Source organism: Glycine soja, chromosome 13 (assembly GCF_004193775.1).
Source record: "Glycine soja cultivar W05 chromosome 13, ASM419377v2, whole genome shotgun sequence".
Taxonomy (NCBI): domain Eukaryota; kingdom Viridiplantae; phylum Streptophyta; class Magnoliopsida; order Fabales; family Fabaceae; genus Glycine; species Glycine soja.
Genome location: NC_041014.1, coordinates 21,848,336 through 21,865,459, shown reverse-complemented (window position 1 = coordinate 21,865,459; position 17,124 = coordinate 21,848,336). Strand labels below are relative to the sequence as shown.

The following is a 17,124-nucleotide window of genomic DNA, read 5'->3' as shown; positions in this document are numbered from 1 at the left end:
TAAAAAGATGATAAATAACTTAAATTTTCACCTTTCAATAAAATTATTTTTACTTTCGATCCTTCAACCAATATGATTAAGATACTTGTTAGTATTTTCCAATAAGTAAATCAAATGACAAAAAGTCAATTATTCCAAAATACAAGCAGGCAAAGTTAGGTTATAGTCATTGCGTTTTTCAAAAAGCTAATTTGATCTTGACCAAAAGTCGTTAATCCTTTTAATGATAAGAAATATTGAAACAAAAATTCACGACTCCTAATCAGTTTTTTTTTTTTTTTTTTTTCCTGAATGGACGAGTCCTAATCAGCTCCTGCATGGACGGATAAGATCAAAAAATATTTTGCCTATAGAAGAAAAAGAATTATAAGATCAACAAATGCTTTAAAAGTTATAAACTCAATAATATCAAAAAGAATTTATTAACAAAATGATACATTCACATTAATAAAACTAATCAAATGTTTTTACCATAATTTTCATTGACATATGCAGCAGTATTTTTTTTGTTACACTAATATATTTTTTTTGTTACAACATGCAGAAGTAAAATAATATATAATTCTTTTTTACATTAATTGCTTTTTTAAAAAAAAATTGAATGTCACTGATAATTGTTTTATCCGTAGTGTCACTATTTACCTTCTTGACGTACTTTTTACATGTCAATTATTAAAAGAGTAAGTATAATTTTAATTAAAAAATATAACATAAAATATCTATAATAATCCTCTAAATTTTGTTAAACAAAAAGTGGCATGCATGATGGAAGGTAGAATCTTGTACAGTAATTTTTTGTGACGTGAAGTACGTAGTTGGCCACTACGCGCCTGTTTCTTGTAGTATTATTATCCACAATTAAGTGACAGGATTTTGTGTTTTTTAATTAAGTTATTCATAATTTGAATTTATATTTAAGTATGAAACAAATGATGTTAAAAAAATATATCGTCTCGTATAATTATATATTTATATTTACTCATTTAATTAATATTAAATTTATTAATAATATCAAATTTATTATCAATTTGTGTATGCCTACACAAGTCTATTATTAATATTAGACATACATGACATGATTACTAAGACAAGAACTTTGCCACACCAACCTAGTAGCACGCAGTACTATACAAACATTTGAAAACCAACAAACTTTAACGTCAGAACAACTTGAGGCAACGACGCAGGCGCAAGGAAGATTAGGGCGGGTTTTTCTTTACTCATGATGAGTTACCTCCTCTGTAACGGAGAAGGGAATCAATCCTCTGCAACCTCAACTGTTTCTTGAACCTGTTGATGAAATCGTCAGCTTTGGCGTCTACTTCTTCGTCTTCTCTCCACGACGTCGTCGTTTCAACCGGCCTCGCCGTCTGCGGCCTCCGCTTCTCGACCTCCTCCCACTCGCTATTCGTCAAACCCCCTCTCACGCTCGCCGATTTCCTCATCTCCGCCGCCTTTCCCGAACCGCGACCCGGATCCGAACCCGAATCCGGATCCTCATCATCTCGGTGACTGAAGTCGGATCTGTAGAGATGGGAGAAGTTTATGGACTGAATCCGCTGCAAGAGCGAGGGACTCCGAACCAGTTCCGGCTTTTCAGGTTCAGGTTCTGGCTCTGGCTCTGGCTCGGGTTGGACATGTTTGTGGAGAGAAAGATTATGGAAGGACCTGAGTCGCTCCAAGAGTGAGGGAGTCCGAAGCAGTTCCGGCGGCTTTTCAGGTTGGGGTTGGGGTTCGGGATGCAGATGTTGTGTTTCTGGAGGTGTGGGTTGGTGTTTGTGGAGGGAGAGGTTGAAGGACGTGACTCGCTGCAACAGTGAGGGTATTGGAAGGAGTTGGGGCTGAGTGCAGTTGGGTTGGTGATGATGGGTATTGAAGGAGCTGAGTGGTTGGGGGTGGTGGGCTTGTTGGTTTTTGGGCGTGGAACTGAAGCGAGAAGTGATGGCTATGGTGCCTATGACGAGGTTGACCAAGATGAAGAGGTAAGAAGGAGTTAACCAGCTTGCTATGAAACTTGCTGGGTCTGCCATCATATCGCTGAGACTTGAGCAAAGCAAACACTGCTACTGCAATCTCATAATATTGTGCGGTGTAAATACCTAGATTTTGATGCTATCACTCAGCCACTATAGTTACTTTAAAGTTGACGTTTACTTCTTTTTCCACTTTGTCGTTTTCTTTCTTCTCCACGTTCCATGACCACCCGTTTTTTTTTTCTTTTTCTCCAACCTTTACTCTTAATTAAATACGGAAATCAACATGTTACTTACTCCCCATTTTTTATATTTATTTATTACGTGTATAAAGATGAACATAGAAAGAAAATTTAAAATAATATAAAAGAAGATAGGAAAAGGATGAAATAGAAAGAAACTAAAACATGAAATTAAGAGAGTAATTAAATTATATTAATTAACTCAATTACTTTGTAGAATATTCATCAATCGTCAATTGGTATTGTACTTCGAGTCTCTTTGTATTTATATACTCGGATCAAAGTTTATGTATTTCACCGATTGATCGCGATATCATACTTTAAATCATTTTGTATTTAAGAACGAAAGATTGTGTAACACACCGGTTAACAATCGATCAAACCTAGACTTCAAGTCTTTTTATGTTTATGCACTCGAAATCGAAAAATTATATTGTATCGATCAACTCGAGACCTTCAATACATACCCATTGCCAATCGAGTGTCTATTATTAATCCATTACTAACATTATATCACCCATAATATCGAATTAATGGACACATAAGGCAAGAGTGACTATTACTAGAAGGGGGGAGAGGGTCCTTGAATAAAAATTCCAAGATAGAGCTGAAAAGATAAATTACATTTACTTCAATTCGATGTTTTTGGGTTAGATATGTTAAATCTTAGGTTTGATGTAGCTACATGAACATATTTAAATAATAATAATGACTCGTTAAAGATAGTTAATCAAGATAGTAAACTAAAAATTAAAAAGACTACTTGATGATGGGTACATTTGTCGTGTATACATTCTTTACGAACACATAGATACAACGTAACAAAAAAGATTATGTGTGTGTCCATCGATCAGTCATTTATTTAATTTTCTTTTCCTTTGTTTTTTCTGTCTGTTTCTTCTTGAAGTGGCACCAAATAATGACGTTACATCATAGATTACTTCCATTTTAAAACAAGTTTCGAATTTCGAAGGAACTGGGAACAATTTTTCTGAAAATCTAGAAACAAATTGATCGTGATTAAATTATCTTTTTCTTGGTGATGTATTTAGTTTTTCATCTCTTTTAAAAGAAAAAAAAAATCAATTTATTAGTTTTACAATGATCGTAGTAGAAATTGTAGAGTGAACGAAATTGAAAAAAGTAATACTACGTAACTTGGAACACGTAAAGCACCGAAGTTAATTATATTTAACTCAAAACAGAGTAAGTATTTTTTTTTAACAACACGTAACTTGGAATTAAACTGGAAAGATCTAGTGGCATCCCCTTTAAGGAAAGAGACAAAAGCAACTAGTTAATTAACTAATCCCTTGAAAGGATTGTTTTTCTGCTGCTGCTTCAGTGTGTGTTCGGAAGGAAAAATGTAAATAATATTACAGAAAAATTTTATATTTTTAATGGCACTAATAATTTTTATATTTTATTTTAATCAAAAAAAATCTTTTATTTTTATTCTATAAATCAAACACACCATCACTCACCTGCATACCTTATGAAGCGGGGGAGAAAAATCATGAGGTCCAAGACTCCGTTCCAGCGCTGGAAGGAAATGAGTGGAAAGTCGAAATGTACCTAATTTCATTGTCAATGTGTTATCTTTCTAAATGACGACAGCCAATTTTATTTTTAAAAAAAAAATAAAATACAAAAGAGCTTGTTTATAAAAGAAATAAAATATATTTTGTTAGTTGAAAATATATAGTTTATTTATTTTATGACAAATTAATTTTAGCTGAGTCTTCTAGAGGTCTTTCACGGCGCTAGCTAGTTCTTCGTGTTGGGCGGAGGACGAAGGTTGCAATTTTCTTTGTACAACTCACGTAACATTTGGTTCAGGACGGCTGCTCAAAATAATTAGTTTTTAAAAAATAACTATAAGTATAATTATTTTTATATAACTAGTTATGTAAAAATAATAATCAGTGTTATTTCAAAAACTTATTTTTATTTAAAAATAGTTGTAGTTATAGAACTGTAACTAATTTTGGGAACCAAAACTAAATTATTTCAGAAACTAAAAATATAATTAAGTCTTTTTAAATAAAAAAATTGTCTGACCAAAAATAAAAAATGTAATAAATATAATATTATATACGAATCAAATTAAACTAATATTGGGAGGTTTAGTTTGATTGAATATTTTTTAATAGTCAACGTAGAATATATCTAATAACTAATTAAGTTGTAATTAGTTATCGAAAATGACATTTTCGTTATAAAAAAATAGATCAATAAAAAATCATGTATAATAATAATTACATTACAAACCTTTTATAAGAAAAATATATTACAAATTATTTCATAGTCAATTAGTCATATATTATTAATGTTGTAAACTCATACTTTAGGGTACATATCAAAAGTTTAAATCAATATAACTATGTAATGATTTATGTTTTTTTATTGATGGGAGTACAAACACAATATAATTTTTTTTGTTTTTTTAACTAATTGAATTAGATCCTTTTGACAGATATATACGGTTTAATTAGATTTTTCTCAATTTTAATAAAAAAAAAACTGAACCAGACTACAATATAAATATTTTTAAAAATTTTAACTTTCAATTTGATTATTTTTAATCAACTTGTTAATTTAAAAAGATTTAATTGAGATTTAAACACTTTAGTTTAGTATGATTATGGTAGCATATTAATTAAATTAACGTTGCGCAGAATATACACTTTTCTTCTTTTCACATTATAGCTAACCTTTTAAATTAAAGCACAAGACGAACGTATTTACTGGTTTGGTTCGCATCAGGAATGGGCACTCGTGTGTCCATAAAGTTTGCCATATGCTAACATGTGCAATCGCAGGGTTGAATAAGAATTGTTGTTGCATGAACATGTTGTAGTGTGTAGTCATGACGTGCCATGTGTTCTTGTTTCTATTAGAAATTGTAAATGAGTAGGCCATATTATTGTCGATCACACGACGACCAATATTTTTTTTTTCCAGCTAATTAAAAAGAACATATATAAATATAATTGGTACCAGCAGTACCTAATGTTTTTACAACCAAATTAAGTGAGATACAGTTAAATACCCCACATGAATTTGCTTCTCCCTACAAAGGAATGGTTATTGGTACCAGCAGTACCTAATGTTTTTACAACCAAAATAAGTGAGATGCAGTTAAATACCCCACATGAATTTGCTTCTCCCTTCAAAGGAATGGTGACTTGTTGGTCATGGGTTCGAATCTGGAAACAGCCTCTTTACACATAGCGAAGAGCCTTTGGACAATGGGGTACGAAGTTTTTATCAACCACCCTTACCTTTCTCGTAGAGGCATAAGTACATATGAATACCATCCTTCCCAATCACTTTTCCAGTGCTTAATCACCTGCCACATCATATCAACATGCAAAATTTGCTGCACAAAGTCTAACGTAACTTCAATCCACGTGTTTCACAACAAGCCCTAACATTTATTGCTCATATTTGTAGCTGCTAATTCCCCACGACGACCAATATAGTCTACTCTTGAGAAGTCATGTTATTTATTTAGTTCACGCCGAACGTACAGTAATGCACATGAAGTCTTATATATATTTATTGTTGTGGACTTTTCTTTTATTAGTTTTTTCCTTACAAACCAACCTCATTGCAACATGCCCCAGTCTGATGTTGATTTTTTTAATACTTTCTAACTACCATGTACGAGTATTTTAGACATTTGATTTTATATGTAAAGAACTAAGTTAGAGATTTAATTAGAAATCATCTATAAAGCTTTTAGGGCAGAACGTTAAAAAATTATCACCCATTCAATTAGCTAGCTTATGGAGTTATATACTTATATGCATCATACAAATAGTTGGTATTATCTAACCATATTCCAAATAATAAGGAATTTGATGTTGGTTTCTAATAATGTATTTAGTACAGAGAAGAGAAATATTTAGAAAGAAATTTTGTATTTTTTTTATGAAATACACATATTTTATATTCTATTTTAATTAAAAAAATATCTTTTATTTTCATCTTTTAAATCAAATACATCTAAGTGACATATTAAGAAGTTTGATTATCAAACCGAAAAAAAAAATCCATGTTGCTGTGCGTCGAACCAACTTGATGTGGACATTTTAATTTATTGGATAATTTTATGCATTATTTTTCTTTTGTAAATGAATTTTGTGATGCTAATACAGATAAATTAACTTGTATATGAGCTTTCACATTTGCTACATGCATGGAATGTCGAATTGTCGATGTTTCCCATGTTAAGACCAGGAGCGGCACATGCCGTATCACCCACTTGGCCAGCAGAGACAATGTGTTTTCAGTTTTCACATTGATCCACTATCCACCGCTACCATAAAAGGCAGAAACTTATTTCCCTTTAACTTTTTCCTGGAAAATGATGGCTCCATGCTTATATGCTACTATTAGATATTAAGTTAAACCAAAGAGGAAAAAAGTGTTTAGATAGGATATAAAGGATATAAATAATGTGATAAAAAAATTATAAATTATTAATAAAATATATTTTTAATTCTTATAAATATGAAAAATTCAATTTCCTTGATGTAAATTTTTTTTATCTATTTTTTCTTATATTATGTAAATGTATCATTTTTTTATTTGAAGTCAAATTTGATTATATCATATACTAAGTATCATTATTTTAAAATTTTTGCGTCTCGTTGTAAATTTTTTAAAGTTAAATGACTTCTTTCTATAGTTTTATTATTCTTATTATTTTAATCTTTATCAGATTTTAGTCTATATAATTTACATTTAATTTTTTTCTTTTTCTATAATTTAAAAGTGTTTTTTTAATCTTTATAGTTATATTTTAATTTTCTTTTAATTCATATAATTTAAAAAATCTCTTTTTAATTTCTATAATATATATTTTAATTACCTTTTAGTTTTTATTATAAAAAATATATAAACAATTAATTATAAATTATTAACTATTTTTTATTATAAATTATTTTATGATAAATTAATTATAAATTATTTACTAATATTTTTATAATTAATTATAATTAATAATATTATTAATATTTAGATAATAAAAATTAAAAATAAATAAAATATAAAATATAATAACTAAAAATATCACTTTCAAATTATAAAAAAAAAAATAAAATACAAATAAAAGTAAAACCTAAACTATAGAAACTTTCAACGTAGACTCTTAAAATGTAAGAGTGGTGAAACAATAGATTCCAAAAAGGAGTAATTTAAACTTTTTTTTTTCCGGGTTCAGCTTCACCATGAGCTTGAGCTTCTTCTCGCGCGGCGCGCCAGATCCGCCTTCGACGGCCGTCCCTTCTTCCTCCTCCTCGCGATCTGAACCATCCCGCGCGCGCCCTCCGCTCTTGCCCCTTGCTTCGTCTCTCTTCCAGTGGGGTTTTCGAGGGTCTGAACTCTGAAAACGGTGCCGAGGCTGAAACAGCTTCAGCCGCCGCTCTAAGCAGATCGAAATGGCATTCCGACGACGAAGACGACGGCGATGCCGAGCATGAAGCCAGCGCCTTTCAGGAGGTGAAGAAGGCGAAGCAGAAGAAATCGAAGAAGCCGAAGGTGACGGTGGCCGAAGCTGCTTCTAGAATAAGCGCCGATGATCTCGACGCGTTTCTCGCTGAGATTACCGTGAGTGTTTCGTTTTCGCAATTGATCTGTTGTTTGGTTCAGGTCTGGTGGTGATGGTGGTTAGGATTTCAAATTTGGGGGTGGGGATGTCTGATTTGGGAGTTAGGATTTGGGACTTATTGGTTGGAGGTGGTGGCTGTTTGGTTTAGGTGTGGTGGTGATGGTGGTTCAGGTAGTATTTGTTTACAAATTGTGGCGGTTGAGAAGCCCCACAAACTATATTATTGTATTTTTTATTTTTAATACAATTTGTGGCAATTTTAACTCATAATTCATATTTTAAATTTTGAAATAAAAAAATAATGCCACTTGATATATCTCCTTCAAAATAAAATGACACATTTATAGAATATAAGGAAAAAAACAAACCAAAATTTTCGAAGGATGAAAACCAAATTTGTTCATATTTATAGGAATAATAAGAAATATATTTTAACATATATATATATATATATATATATATATATATATATGAAAATAAAATATTACAAGGATTTAAAAAAAAATACAAGGATGATTTTTTTAAAAAAAAATTATAAGAATAAAAACAAAACAAATATATTATAGGAACAAAAACATTTGTTGAAATTGCACGTCCATCCGTCCCTTTATTGGTTTGAAAATAATAACTATTACTTTATTTTTGTAAAGTGCCAAACACTTCTTTGATTAAATTATTGTTTTGTATGATTCTTATTTTGTTAGTTTATTTTGTTAGTTTTGAACGTTGAACTATCACGTGTCAATGTCATGTGACTTTTACGTGTCAATGTCATGTGACTTTTACGTGTCAATGTCATATGTCAATGACATGTGTTAACGTCTGAGTGGTTTTCGATAAAAGATTTTATTTTTTTTTAGGTAAAATTACACTTTTGGTCCCTCAGTTTTACTTCAATTTCGATTTTGGTTTCCCTATATATAGTTTAATTCATACATTTAGTCCCCCAGTTTTATAAATCTCTCTATAAATTGTTCCTGCAAAATTGGTCTTTTTTAATGGTTTAGCCACTGGTGCTAGAGACATGGTAGGTCTTGATAAATCTCGCACTTCTTTTTCATCGTAAGTTTTTCACTCACTTAGACCCAGAGAAAAATCACTCTATGTCTCTCTCCCACTTCCGAGGTTGCTCAACTTGAAAAAAGTGACGCATGAATCCCAACGTGGGTCTGAAATTTTCAAATCTCTTACACAGATTCTGTAATAACCTCCTATTTTTTTCTTTTTTTGCTCCCCCATGCGGTATTATGTGTATACGACTGCTTAAGTGGTTTATGTATAACAATTGTATTTTTGTTTGAAATTTGAAATACAACTTCTTCAGTAATGAAATTTAGCTGAAATTATAAAAGGGATTTATAAAACTGGGGGACCAAATGTGCGAATTAAATTATAAGGGGATCAAAATCAAAATTTGAGTAAAACTGGAAAACCAAAAGTGCAACTTTACCTAAAAAAATGAAGTCTTTACAGGGAACCACTCAGATGTTGACACGTGGTAGTCAACATCTGAGGTTAACGGTCAACGTCCAAATCAGACTTCCTGAACCAATTTTGCAGGATTTATAAAATTGGGGACCAAATTTGTGAATTAAATTATAGGGGAACCAAATCCAAAATTGGAGATAAACTAAGAGATCAAAAGTATAATTTTGCCAAAAATTTAAACTATAAGAACTAAAAATATCATTTTCAAATTATAAAAACTAAAAAAATAAAAATTATGAAATTATAAGAACGAATTTAATAATTTAACCTAATTCTTTATAATATTTAGATACAATAAATGATATATGAATGACTCACCGGACCCCAAAAAAGTAAGAAGGATTCGGCTTTTCCAAAAGAATATTATAATACTTCAAATATTTTAACTATAATTAGTTTAATGATGTTACACGTACTTATTTTTAATTTAAAAAAGTAATGTTAAAAATAACAACTTTGTAAATTGTATCGTTATAGTTAGTTACCAACTAAGTATAAACCCACATCAATATAAATATTATAGACATATATTACAATTGTTAAGTAAGTCATTATGATTTAATTTATTACATCCACATCCGTTATAAAATAAGAGATATTTTAAGAAGGTTTTTAGGAGATTAAAAGACTTAAAAAAAGGCACAAAGAGGACCAAGTTTAACAGTTAAGTAGATGTTTATTATTGTTTTAATATAAGGTCCAGCTAAATATAAGTTTAAAGATTAATTAAAATTTAAAAAAGATAAAAAAATGAAAAAAAAATACAATATTCTGCTAGAGTTATTAATAGTCACTCCCACCGATGAATCTAGGATTCACAATAAATTAAATCAAACTTAAAATTAATTACTGTGAGACTCAATTTGATAATTACTTTATTGAATCTTGATTTATGATTTTAATGAGTTTAACTTTAGCTCTTTAAATAAATGAGTTAGCCTTAAACTAATATAGTTTGACTTGTTTGATTTATAATCATTATATACTTTTTTTGTGTATGCAATTATTTTCATAATAATTAACTTTATTATTGTATGAAATAAATAAACAACATGATAATAATTTTAATTCAAATTGAATTAATAATCTAAATCAAGTGTTTTATAAGCTTAAATTAAATCAAGTTCAAGTTGAAGTGTTTTATAATGTAACTGAATCAATTCAAATCATGTTTTACTTGACTTGACTCATTTTTTAGTTATATATAAATCAATTACACTATCAATTTTGGATATATAATAAATCAATTAAACTAAATAATAAGCTTGACCTAGTGCAAATCACACCTAACTAGCATTCGCTTTTGGCAAACTACATTTTATTTTTTAGTTGAATACTTGTTAATTTACTCTTTATTTTTTTGTGTAACCAAAATTACATAAAGTTTGATTTGAAGTGAAAAAATTACAATTAAATCATTGTTAATAGATTTAAAATTGTAATTAAATTAATAAAGTTTAACATTTTATTTTACTCAAACTTTAAAATTATAGTAAAACACAAAACCAAAAGGGGATACATTAAAAAAGGAGCATTAGCCATTAAAATAGTAAAATAGAATTTACCTTAGTGCAACCTAAATCGATTAATATAATTACATGCAAAATATATTCCCAAAAGAACTCTGGAGTAAGGATTAAACTATATATATAACTTATTAAAATGCGATATGATGTAAAATATTGATTATCAATTTAAATCAAAAGAGTTCAAAAACTCATTTGTATAATATGAAAATGCCATTTGATCAACAAGAAAACAAAAATATAAAACTATTAATTTCATCCGTTCAAATTTTATTGAAAATCAAGTCATGTTCAACGTTCCACAAAACGTATCTTATATAGTTATATAGTCCAAGTAGATGATGATTTAATCAGCTTTAAGGCTTGGCATCTGACATTACTAGACCAAGACCAACCAGTCATTTCATTTTCTTTTAAAGTAGATAGAGAAAGGAATGAAGCAACCAAATGTTTCAGCACTCAGCACCCACTATCACTGAAAATAAAACTCTAGTCATAAATCAATACGCTGTTGTAGGTCCATTCACAGTGCTAAAATCGTATTATATATTATAATTATAAACATAAAGGTTGAAAGATCAGTGGGTTGGTAAAGAATCCCAAACATATTAAACATTCTACCCCATACATCAAACATCAAATACCACCAGTTTTTGAAACTACAAAAATGTAAGTTACACTTTTCTAAGATTCTAAACTATTTGGATTCTAGAAATTCAGTGTAATTAAGAAATTCCATGATCATAACATAAATGAGCCCAAATTTTCTAACCAGCGGATGCATACCGCTAGCCCGTGGGATAACAAGTCACTATGTGGCCAGTAACTAAAAAAATGAAAAAAAAATATTTTTTTAATGTTTAGCTTTTTTTAATTTATAAAAAAACACATTTTATAAAAAAGGAATTACATTAATAATCTATTTTTCGAAATTTTGAACTTGTAAATGTTTGTTTTCATATTTGGTTTAGTTTTTGAAAAATAACATTCCCAGGATTCCTGAAATATTTTTAAGTTGTATTTCTCACAAAATTATTTTCATAACAGAATGTGAGAATCTATCTAACTTTCCGAGTTAAAAAAAAGTTTTAGTATGATAAACAATAAGTTAATAAATAAATGTTAGCTAGCCAAAAACCGATATTTATAATTATAATAAAAATAAAAATAAAAAATAGTCTCTATATATATATATATATTTTCATAAACTAGTCATGCCCTAATGCTTTTCTTCTTTTATTTTTAAAAATTAAGTTACGAAATTATTTAAAAAAAATTAAAGATGTACTTAAATAAGTAATTTTATATAATTTAAATTATATTAAAAATCCATAGAGTGATAGTAATAAAATGATTTTTTTTATTGGAAGAAGCAAACCGAGAGCGTTTACATTTTTGTTTATAAATTAAATTTAAATTTATTTACTGTTGGAAACGCCTGAGATAGAATCAAAGCCAGGTCGCTCCGACGCAACGGTGAGCTTAGTTAGTGTGAAGAGGTTCCGTCATCGTCATGGCCCCCAGAATCCTACTATGCGGCGACGTTTTAGGCCGCCTGAATCAGCTTTTCAAGCGCGTCTCATCGGTCCTCTCTTTCCCTAGGGTTTTTTTTTCCATCATTACTCACTCGGAGGCGTGACATGGCACCGAATCCATTTCATTTCATTTGACGTGGTTGTTGTATTGTAGGTGAACAAATCTGCAGGTCCATTCGACGCCCTCTTGTGCGTGGGTCAGTTCTTCCCTGACTCACCGGAGCAGCTCGAGGACTTCACGAAATACATCGAAGGTGGGTCCCACTTTCCTCTCCCGACCTACTTCGTCGGCGACTACGGCGTCGCCGCCCCCAAACTTCTCCTGCAAGCTTCCAAGGACTCCGCCAACCAAGGCTTCAAGATGGATGGCTTCAAGGTTTGCCACAACTTGTACTGGCTGAAAGGCAGTGGCAAATTCTCCCTCTTCGGTACCAACCTTTTCTCTTTTTCCTTGGCAATTTTATTTGGACCTTAGTCGGTTTCGCGAATTCCGTGTCTTATATGTTGCAGTTATATGTAGGGTTATCCGTGGCCTATTTATCTGGTAGGAAGTCTTCCAGTGCTCAACAGTTTGGAACTTACACTGAAGACGATGTTGATGCATTGCGAGCAATTGCCGAGGAACCTGGAATTGTTGATTTGTTCTTGACATATCCTTCAATTCATGTGCATTACTCACGTAGAGATTAGAGAAACAGTTAGTTAGTTAGTTACTTCTTGCATTGTATATGAGCTATGTAGATAGGCTTGATGTAATCTGTATCTGTTTGTTCACTTCCTTGATTCATTATTACTAATGAATGGCCGAGTGGGGTCACCAATAGAGCAGCTGATTCGGACATTCCTGCCGGACTCTCTGATGCTGCAGGCGGTGATTCAACCGTATCGGAGTTAGTACAAGAGATCAAACCACGGTAATTGTTCGATAGACAACAGCTATCTTTGCTTGCTGAAAATTTTATGTTCAACTACTGTAATAGTGGTAATCAGATTAGGCATTTTATATTTAACAAATGGGATTGTATGCTTAAACCGCATTTCACATTATTTGGTTGGAATTGGGTGGTGCACTTGAGATTTGACAGGGTAAGGCCTCTGGTTCCTTGTTCAAATATGCGACTTTTTGTGTTCTATTGTGTTTATTATACTTGTTGTGGCATGGTAAAATTAACATTGTATTTGTAATCCTTGAAACTGGGAATGACAATCTCACAAGTGGTAAAACAAGAATGGGATTTGGTTACTGATGACCAAAAGATTAATTAAAGTTATAATACTAGGAGGGGGTATCACGAAGATCACTAGATCAGGATTTGTCATATTTTCTGCAGGAATTTGGTGTGCCAAATGTGTCTTTTTGTGGTCTCTCTTGTGGCCTTTGTAAAGAAGACCTGATTCTGTTCTTTGCAATTTTTTTCTCATGATTTTTTTGGGGGTAGTTATCACATTGCAGGCACTAAAGGTATATACTATGCCCGCGAACCATATTCCAATGTTGATGCTGTGCATGTCACTCGTTTCATAGGGCTTGCGTCTGTTGGAAATAAAGATAAGCAGGTATTTGGCCTTTTGTCTTTATTGACATCTCTGATTTCAGATAGTACTTTATTTTTTTAATCAAAAAATTAGCTTGCCCTTTTGTCACTCCCTTAATGGTTAATAGCTTTTCAGTGCTGTAACATTTTATTTGCTTCTACATTTCAGAAATTTATTCATGCAATCTCCCCCACACCTGCATCCACCATGTCTTCAACTGAGATTGCCATGAAAACCACAAATACCACCTTATCACCATACACATATGAGGAGAAAAGAACTTCTCCAATGGATTCAACAAAAAGATCCAGTGATTCTATCTCTGATCCTCAATATTGGAGATATGATGTTTCTCAAAAGCGACAAAAACATGAAGCTGGACACGGTGATAAATTGTGTTTCAAATTTGTTTCTTCTGGTTCTTGTCCACGAGGAGAGAAGTGCAATTTTCGACATGATACAGATGCAAGGGAGCAGTGTATGAGAGGTGTTTGTTTTGATTTTTTGAACAAGGGAAAATGTGAAAGGGGTCCAGATTGCAACTTTAAGCACAGCTTGCAGGATGAGGGTGGTAGGCTTCCTTCTAGGAGGCCTGGATCTGGCAGGTTTGTCTTTGGACTTACTATGTTCTATAATCAATTTGCATTCTGTTGTTTAGTGATCCTTGATTTGTAAGTTTCTGTATTTTGTTAATATTAATGTAATAAATATTAGATTTTGTTATTCAGTTATTCCTCATTTATTTATTTATTTGATTCTTCCTTGTTCCCTTTAACGTTTAGTCATTGACAAATATATCCTAAAATACAACTGCAGGTCAAAGGAATGTTGGTTTTGCTTGTCAAGCCCAAATGTGGAGTCACATTTAATCATAAGCATTGGGGAAAATTACTACTTGGCACTGGCTAAAGGTCCACTTGTTGAAGACCATGTACTGATTATACCAGTCGAGCATATGCCTAGTACCTTATCCATGTCTTCTGAATCTGAAATAGAGCTCTCTAGGTTTCAGAACAGTCTCAAGAGTTACTGCAAGAGCCAAGAGAAGGAAGTCATCTTTTTTGAGTGGGTCTCCGTACGTGGCACTCATGCCAATCTTCAGGTAGAATTTTCTGTCGATAGTGGAAATTCTCAAAAGGACATGATCTTTACATTTCATTTAATGATCTGACTTGCTTTCCTCTCTGCCCTACCTCTTTGTTGCCTTGCCTGTCCACTTTCCCCTTTTATAATTTGCGTAATTTAATTTTGGATAACCAATCTCTTCTCCATTTGGTTGGTTAGTTATTTTCAGCTTTATCAGTAGTAGTTTGTCGATTAAGTTTGTTTTTTTTTCCTCATGGAAGATTATATTAGTTCAATTTTTATTTGATTGACTGTTGTTTTAGATTGTCTCCCACTGACTTTCTACTCTTTTATGTAGGCCATTCCCATTCCATCTTCCAAAGCAATTATGGCCGAGAAAATTTTCAATTTAGCTGCACAGAAGTTGCGATTTGAATTTGTGACTAAGAAATGTAAGTATTATTCTTCAGAGCATGCTTCATATTTCATAGCTTATGTGGCCTGCTTCAGACCTGGATCCATTAAGTTCTTTTCACTTATGTCCTTGTTTTTCATTGACTCTATATCAATTCTCAGACATTGATTACCTGATTTGAAAAAATCAACTTCAATTTATTTATTTTGAAGATGATGAGCATTTATTATTATTTTTGTGTGGTGGGTGGGGGGAGGGGGTGTTTTTGATTTTTTGCTACATTCTTATGTTGTTCTTTTATGCAACTCAGTTGATAGCATTTCTGATGGAAGGAAGTTTTTGAAGGCGCAAATTGATGGGGATTCAAGCTTGTTCTATGCTCAAATCCCAGGAGGCACAATTCTGCTGCATCATGTTGAAGAGAAAGAGAAATTTCCTGCCCAATTTGGTCGTGAGGTAGCCTTCTAATAGTGATGCACTGAGTAAATGTATAATCATATCAATATATTTCTAAACAAATTCTTTTTCAGGAAGAGGTCATCCATGATTAGCATGCTTTTGTTACAAGATTGCAACTCTTTGTATTTATCAGATAGAGTTAACACTAGTGAACATGAATCAGGTTCTGGCTGGGTTGCTTAATATGGCAGATAATGCTGATTGGAGGAATCGCAAACATAGCAAAGATGAAGAAATGAAAATTGTTGAAGTTTTCAAGAGCCGATTTCAAGAATATGATCCAAACTGTTAGATTGTTCGTACAGTGAATTCTTAATTTACTAGAAAGTCATCATGATTATGGTGATTCCTTGTTCATCTTTCGGTTATATGCCCTAATTGATTCAGTGCTGAATGCCAAACTGAAAGGTGCATACTTGTTTCATTTTGTAATCATCAACCTGTTTGCTTGATTATTGGAACCAACTGATTTTTATAATTCTTCGTTTTTATCAATGAATTGGTGCTTAGCAGATTTTACAGCCCTGCTGGATTTCATTTGGTAACCTTTTTTTGTCAGCAGCTTCTGTGGTAAGCTTCACTTTCCTTTCTTATACTTCCTGTAGCTTGTGTCTCAAAACCTGCGTTGCTATTTTTTTTGTCAGATGTTACATGCACCTTATTTTCAGGCAAAGAATCACCAAGCCGAGGTTGCCATTTTATAACTTAGGCTATGAGCATCAGTCAGCAAGCAGCTGTTGCATTCAAGTTTTGAAACGATTTTCACCTGCTTTTTGTACGTAATTAAGAAGATATTTGTATTTGTTTCGAGAGGCAAGGAGGTTGAGGGCGAGAGGAGATTCGCTTCAACTTCTGCTCGTGAAGCAGTAACCTTTTTTATTCAATCTTGAGATCTTACAAGATTTGTACTTGCAGTTGCGTTGTGTTAAAAGTTTGTACAATTTGTGTATTTTCTCAAAGCTCAGCTTCCACCATTTTATGGAAAATTCAATTCACTGGGCTTTTCCATTTTGTTACGAAATTACCGTGCCTTTTCACTCGTATTTTTCTGGCCATATGTTATAATCTGAGGGCTATATCATCCTGCATTTCCAACCTGCTGGACTAATTCTAAAGTGGAGAAATATAGGCATAATATGTGATAGAAAGGTGAATAGATCCTCTCGACTCGAGTGGAAAAAAAATTTAGATGGTCATGCGTTAAGACTATATTGGTGAATCTCACGTTTTAGTATAGAAATATATACATTGATAAAATTTATTATAAG

General features: G+C 31.8%; 2 protein-coding genes across 4 annotated transcripts; one reads left to right on the top strand and one right to left on the bottom strand.

Annotated features, from left to right (window-relative positions):
* Positions 1-987: 987 nt before the first annotated feature.
* LOC114382708 (pathogen-associated molecular patterns-induced protein A70-like) lies at positions 988-2,122 on the bottom strand. The gene has a single exon (XM_028342284.1). The coding sequence runs from the start codon at positions 2,031-2,033 to the stop codon at positions 1,221-1,223; it is 813 nt and encodes a 270-aa protein (XP_028198085.1). The 5' UTR covers positions 2,034-2,122; the 3' UTR covers positions 988-1,220.
* Positions 2,123-12,276: 10,154 nt separating this feature from the next.
* Positions 12,277-16,877, top strand: LOC114382794 (zinc finger CCCH domain-containing protein 64-like). 3 transcript variants are annotated; one of them, XM_028342407.1, is made up of 12 exons: positions 12,277-12,431; positions 12,536-12,809; positions 12,902-13,031; positions 13,176-13,295; positions 13,821-13,938; positions 14,086-14,522; positions 14,734-15,019; positions 15,341-15,434; positions 15,708-15,853; positions 16,020-16,264; positions 16,370-16,426; positions 16,525-16,877. In XM_028342407.1, exons 1-10 carry the CDS (start codon positions 12,360-12,362, stop codon positions 16,146-16,148), a joined length of 1,806 nt encoding a protein of 601 aa, XP_028198208.1. In that variant the 5' UTR covers positions 12,277-12,359; the 3' UTR covers positions 16,149-16,264; positions 16,370-16,426; positions 16,525-16,877. The 3 variants fall into 3 exon arrangements, with proteins under 3 accessions (XP_028198208.1, XP_028198209.1, XP_028198210.1); XM_028342408.1 differs by having other exon boundaries at positions 16,501-16,877; XM_028342409.1 differs by lacking the exons at positions 16,370-16,426; positions 16,525-16,877 and having other exon boundaries at positions 15,928-16,066.
* Positions 16,878-17,124: the final 247 nt, after the last annotated feature.